The 6,456-nt window shown below is 42.7% G+C and overlaps 1 protein-coding gene across 2 annotated transcripts; it reads right to left on the bottom strand.

Annotated features, from left to right (window-relative positions):
* Positions 1–1,731: 1,731 nt before the first annotated feature.
* Positions 1,732–6,327, bottom strand: icam5 (intercellular adhesion molecule 5). 2 transcript variants are annotated; one of them, XM_061090266.1, is made up of 10 exons: positions 6,135–6,327; positions 5,307–5,582; positions 4,899–5,213; positions 4,521–4,817; positions 4,150–4,404; positions 3,614–3,940; positions 3,295–3,531; positions 2,651–2,881; positions 2,295–2,558; positions 1,732–2,182 (listed from the first exon to the last, which is right to left on the bottom strand). In XM_061090266.1, the coding sequence occupies exons 1-10, from the start codon at positions 6,184–6,186 to the stop codon at positions 1,992–1,994; spliced, it is 2,445 nt and encodes an 814-aa protein (XP_060946249.1). In that variant the 5' UTR covers positions 6,187–6,327; the 3' UTR covers positions 1,732–1,991. The 2 variants fall into 2 exon arrangements, with proteins under 2 accessions (XP_060946249.1, XP_060946250.1); XM_061090267.1 differs by lacking the exon at positions 6,135–6,327 and having other exon boundaries at positions 5,307–5,399; positions 5,497–5,548.
* Positions 6,328–6,456: the final 129 nt, after the last annotated feature.

Raw genomic sequence — 6,456 nt, 5'->3', positions numbered from 1 at the left:
TAACCAGAAGTGCAAAAAAAGGCAGTAAAGTGCAGAGTATTGTGCATATTAAAGTGAAAATGTAATAAATAAGATCTGTAAAAATATGTAAAATGTAAACATTTTAACAAAAGTAACAAAAGTTTATGTAAAAATAAACGGGAATATACGGGAATTAACGTGTATAAACTGGAAATGTTGTGGGTAATTTATACTAACTGTATTTACCTTGTCATATACAGACATAAATATAAACATTTTGTTGTGTCATAGGCTGATTTGAGCCCTGAGGAAACTCTGGGCACTTGACTATATGCTTCTACATCGTTGTGTCATTCTTAACATAGGTCTTTGCACAGTATTTGCAAATGTACACAGCCTTTCCTTCTACATTGGATGAGGTGAAATGTCTCCACACATGAGAGAGTGCACGTGGCATTGTTCTGTAGAATAAGATGAGGAAAAAGTTTGTAAAAAAACACTAATGCAATGCCAGAGATATAAATAGTTAGCCAAACTATTGGAATCGTCTGTAAAAATATTTTACAATTGATGGATAAATGAATGGAAATAGGCTAGATGAACAGATGAACAATCCTCAATCAGCATGCTAATATATTTTCCCAGTAATATCATGGAAACTTACCTGACTAGTCCTGCACACTACAGCAGGGCTATTGCCATTCCCATGGAAAGTTTTTGGAAAGTTTCCAAAACATGAAAATTCACTCATTTTCTACTCACCACTATGCCAATGGAGGGGTGGGTGAAAAGTGGTTGTCTCCACAAAGCCCTTTTGGAGTCTCAATTGAAATATACCTTGAATCAAAATTTTAAAACTAACAATTTTGTAGCATTTAAATGACACTTACTTGTAGCGCTTTGTAGTTTAGTTTTTTATTTTTTTAATGAAGAAATCGTACTTTCTTGATTCTTGTGGTTCTGGGTTTGTTCCCTCATGGTTGAATTAACTTATTGTAAGTCGCTTTGGATAAAAGCGTCAGCTAAATTAAATGTAATGTAAATGGTGGCTGATTTTTCAAACGCAAAAAGGACAACAGAATATAATATGAAATGCCTCCATACTGCTTACTGGGGTGTAATCCAGTTGTCCATAAGCACCGACATTAAAATTCTACCAGAAAATTGCAAAAATAAATACTCTTTATGGAACCAGATTTTCTGGGACAATTTACACCCCAAACCAAGTTGATTTCACACCAAGAGACCCCTCAAAATGCTTGCCCTGTTTTGCATTAAATTGAATCTTCATTTAAATGTCAACACAATGTCATTTCCACTGTTAGCCACAATATCCGCTGTGATAAACTCGTGAACGTGGCTCCGGGGAGGATATTATGGACATTTAGGGTTAAAACATGGGGTAAATGATGCAGTATCGAGTGGAATTTGAATGCCGGGGCTTACGGACGGCTGGTTGACACCACAGGAGAAGCATGGAGGCATTTTAATCAATTGTTTTGGATTCGCTATTTACCCCTGAAACTCCAAAAGTCTTTTATGGACTCAAACACTTTACCCACCTCTCCATCGGCATAGTGGTGAGTAGATATTCAGTGAATATTCATTTTGGGGTGAACTATCCCTTTAAGAATTTCCCTCCCCCAGCTTTTCATGTGAACTGACTTCTGAAATGATAAAACCAGGGAAACCGTGAAATAACTTCTCAACATGGTCAAAAGAAATCAAAAATCAGTTTTTATTGTTTTCAAGATTGAAAATAGCCGAGGCTGAATTGTGAAAACAAAATAACTGCAAGGGTGGCAAAGGTTTTGCTCTCACTAGAAGGAAGTTATGAGAAATAGAAGCACAACACATTGGAAGATAGTAGCACAGCTTTACAGAACATTTTTGGAAACATTAAAATGATATTAGAGGTGTAAGCTGATGCAGGAAAGTACCATACAGGGGCAAACATTAAAGTACAGTATTTACATGCCATTCTTGCCCCCAACCTGATATCTCACAATATTCAGCAATTAGTAAATATCCTAAGCTTTGTCCCCACCAGACGTTGTAGTCAGAGGAATACCTGAACCTTCCTTGGCTGGAGGAATAAAGCTATATTGTCCATGTTTCTTACGACGTTTGCAGAGAGTGATCACGACGAAGATGAGGAGGAGGGCGAGGAGGCACACAATCAGGTACCACCAAAAGTTACTGTTTAGGCGCCCCCTCTTACCTGTAAACAAGAAAATAATAATATTACTTTTCTCCTCCACCACATCTGCATCAGCAAAAACTTCTTGCTCCACATTTCAACAAGTGTCATTTGCAGAATCAGAATTAATGACCTTTCATCATCAGTGTGACAGATCTGGACACGCTCCCAACTCTATTCGTGGCAACGCAGATGTAAACACCAGCATTGGTAGACGTGGCTCCTGTGACACTGACGTCCTTCTGGCGCCCTCTAGTGGTCTCCCTCGCATTCTCGACAGGGGAGAACTGCCACTTGATCTCAGGGACAGGGTTTCCCTCAGCGCTGCAGGCAAAGGTCACATCTTGACCCGGGGTCACCTCCTGACTGTGGTTCCCTTCCTTGAACTCAGGGGCAACTGTGGAGCAAAGAAGAAGTCACATTAGAGAAGAAGACATCACCACAACATGAAAAAAGGCTCTTTCTGTGACGCCAAACATTCAAACTCACACAAAACATCAAGATCTAGAGTGTGGTTGGCTGTTCCGTGTTGGTTGGTTGCTCTGAGGACGTATTTTCCACTATCGCGCCTTGTCCAACGTTGTGGGGGAACCTTCACTGCACCATCCATCATCCACCAGGTCATGATGGGTGCAGGTATTCCCTCGGGCTCGCACTCCATTCTGGCCTTCCCATTCTCCATGACCTCATAGCGATCACCACAGGTAAATGAAGGGCCATCTGTGAATATAGTGTTAGGATAGTTTTCAGAATTAAAGGTTCAGGGTGCAGAATCTAGTGACATCTAGTGGTGAATATGCACCTATCCACCACAAACATGAAAGAGAACCTGTGGTATCCTTCAGTCGTGTTTAGAAGGTGTTTAGTTCGTTCAAATTGGACTACTGTTAAAAACATGGGGGCCTCCGTAGAGAGGATGTAAATATAAAGTGATTGAATATAAAGGGCCCTTTCTAGGGAAAAGAAAACAACAATATGTACAATTCAGATAAAAAACACTAGTGACAACATCTCTAGGATTATTTTATATTCAATTTCTGCCAATATATCCATTTCACCTAAATCCTACCCACGGGACCTTTGAAAATACAAACTTATTGAATCTTTGGTACTGTAGAGTCGGGTGTACTCACATTCAAATGTGATATCAACAGACGTGTTGGTCGAGGAGAGCTCATTGGAAAGTACTGCAGTGTATTTTCCTGAATGAGCCCTGGAGAGAGGCTCAGACGGGTGGATCAGTTGTCCCTCATGGTACCAGTGAACAGTGGGTGGAGGGTTCCCATCAGCTTTACAGGACAACATTTCCAGCCTGAAGTAATGCTCCACTCCAGTGGAAGTGGAAGGACAATCTTGCATCCTTGGCTTATCTGCAGGTAAACACGAGGATAGATTACAATTAATGTTAGCAGAGAGATACATACCATTATCTCTAATATGTGGAAAACTCACAGTGCACAACAGCGGTGTAAGGCTTAGAGGACATTGTGGGAACAGTTGCTGGTCCCTTTGGTCCCAGGTGCAGCTCAGCGTTGCATTTGAAAAGTTTTCCGTTGTGATCTCTCGTAGGTGTCACTCTCAGAAGAGAGGTCTTGTTGACTGGGGTCTCGCTGGTGTCGTTGAACACCTCCTCGCCATAGTTCTCCTCTCCCATGGTCCACGTCACCCTGAGGTTCCGCACAGGAGCCACACTGATGATGTCACATCTCAGCAGGTGCTGGACGCCCTCCACCATGGGACCTGGAGTCTCCGCTGAGACCGACACGGCGTCTGGAGTCTCTGTGAATACAACACAAAGGGAAATGTGTGGTAAGAACAAAGGACGGTGATGATAATCCTGACATTGCAAACACAATTGTATACGAAGTGTCTATGAAGAGTTTACGCAAGCAAGACGACATTACTTCACATTATTATCTCAAACATTTTGGATGATTATCCCCTCGAGATGAAGAGGAGATTGTGTATCGTGCGGTCTGTATACTCACTATAGAGCGTGATGTTTGGCACCGTGAAACACTGGTGATTATTCCTCAGAGTAACGTAGCATTTGGGTTTTATGGACCAGGCTTGAAGATTCTCAACCGTCCAGGTGACAGATGGAGGCTCTTCAAATCGTGAGCCATTGACGGAAGCCTCCCAACCCATTCCTACAGCATCCAGGGCTGATGTGCTGCAGTTGACTGAAGCTCTGTCTCCAAATCTCACCACAACTTCACCAGGTGTCAGCGTCAGGGGGCAAACTGCCATTCAGAAAGGAAATCATAGTCCATCAGCGTTTGATAAATATGAAGTTATTAAAAGCATCTACAGGTTGATAAACAAAGATATAAATGGTGCATATTTGAGAGAAGTATACCCGTTGGTGGCACAGCGGTGGTCACGGGCACAGCAGGCGCTCTCATGACCTCTTTTATCACATGGATAGAAATGGACTTATTTGTTCTTCCCAGATAATTGGAGGCTGTGCAGGTGTATTCTGCGCTGACGTTGACTTGAGTAACATTGAGATTCTTTGTGTTCTCCATCATGTTCACCCCATCACGGGTCCAGTGAAAGTGGGGAGGAGGGTTAGCCTCAGCGTCACAGCTCAGGGTGACATCATCACCCTCCGTCAAATACACATCAAGGCTGTTGTTGCCAAACTCAGGAGCATCTGAAGAGGAACATGCCTTTTGAATCATTCAAATACAGGATGAAGGTTGAAATAAAAACTGGCAACAGACTGTTTACTCACATTGCACGGAGATAACTTTAGTCTCAGATACCGGGGGAGGTTTTGGCCCATTTGGCCCGAAGTCCAGCTGAGCCTCACATCGAATCTCGGCTCCGTTGTCTCCTCTGCTGACGTTGACGGTCAAATGAGAGGATTCGGTCACTGGTGTTTTGGATGTGTTGAGGAAAGAGTCTGTCTTGATCATCTCGTTGTCTTTGTACCACTTCACCGTCAGGTTCTGAACAGGAGCAGCATCGTGGACATCACACTGCAGAACAAACTCTCTCTCCACCACAGGATTATTCAAAGAAAACAGGGTGACCTTGTCTGGATTCTCTGTCAAAGCACAAGAAAATGAGTTAGAGGAGTTGAACCCCCACCCCCCCCCGCTACCGCCACTACATGATATTTATCTGAAATTACACTCACTGTATAAAGTTATCTTGAGGTCTTTACTGCAAACAAATGAGTCATTCATCTCTATTATGCACGTAGCCGTAACGTTCCAGTCTGACAGATTCCCTATCCAGTGGATAAACGTGTCATCAACTGTCTTTCCAGACTCTTCGTTTGACCAGTACATCGAGTTATGATCTTCAAATGAGCTGGTGCAGTTTACCCAGGCCTCGCTTCCATATTCTTCTATCACCTCAGGGGGATCCAGGACGAGAGGGTTGTACTCCTCGGGGCAGGTGGCGTCCGCACCTGTGAATAGACCGAACGCTGATGTTCTATTTGGACTTAACAGGTTTACTTTGCTGCTCTCTGCTGGCTCATGTCACCAATGCATGTCACTGATGGAGGGTTATTTCTAGCTCATGGAGTCTAACCTTCACTCATCCTCTGAAGTTAGCACGAGTTAGTCAAATTTCACAGATAGTAACGCGGATATCTTCAAAGAAAAACATTACCACATCTACAGCTCCTACTAACATCTCCATTAATTATTTTTTTTATTTTTTGTTCATTTTGTCAAATAGGCAATGAGTCAATAAATGCCAGTTTCTGATTTCCTCCAAATGATCCCAAACAAAGTCTCACTAAAAGAAAGCTTAAATTTGTATCTAGTATGTTCTTTTAGCTTATTTTTGTCGTTGCCATCACTGGTCACATGTGCCGCGCCCGAAACTATACGCAAGCAAGAGACCCACCCTGTTTTCAATATGTTTTACATCTAGATATGTTTTATCGCTCTCTAAAATAACACTTACATTATGAGTATATCATCGTGTCATGCAGAGCATCACTATCACTCACCACACAGCAAAGCCATGAGCATTAGGAGATGCAGCATCCTGAGAGGCGGCATGTTAGGTCAGCACGCGGGAGGAAAGAGGTGGATGGAAGAAGGGAAGGACGTTTCAAGATGGTCCAGAGGATGTCCAGCTTCAGGACCTGGACTAGATCAATTCTGGCCCAGACCTGGCTCCGTGGATGATGAGGATGACTTTCTGACAGTTGAACCAGTTTGAAGAGGAGAGTAAAAAAAAAAGGGAAACAAGGGGAAGTTCAACGCCCTAGTTGACAGGAAACCGCCTGTGAAGCGGATATAAAACATCACAACCACAGGTCTGTGTGG

Source organism: Limanda limanda, chromosome 17 (genome assembly GCF_963576545.1).
Source record: "Limanda limanda chromosome 17, fLimLim1.1, whole genome shotgun sequence".
Classification (NCBI taxonomy): domain Eukaryota; kingdom Metazoa; phylum Chordata; class Actinopteri; order Pleuronectiformes; family Pleuronectidae; genus Limanda; species Limanda limanda.
The sequence above is the reverse complement of the archived record's forward strand: the minus strand, read 5'-3'. Positions and strand labels throughout refer to the sequence as shown.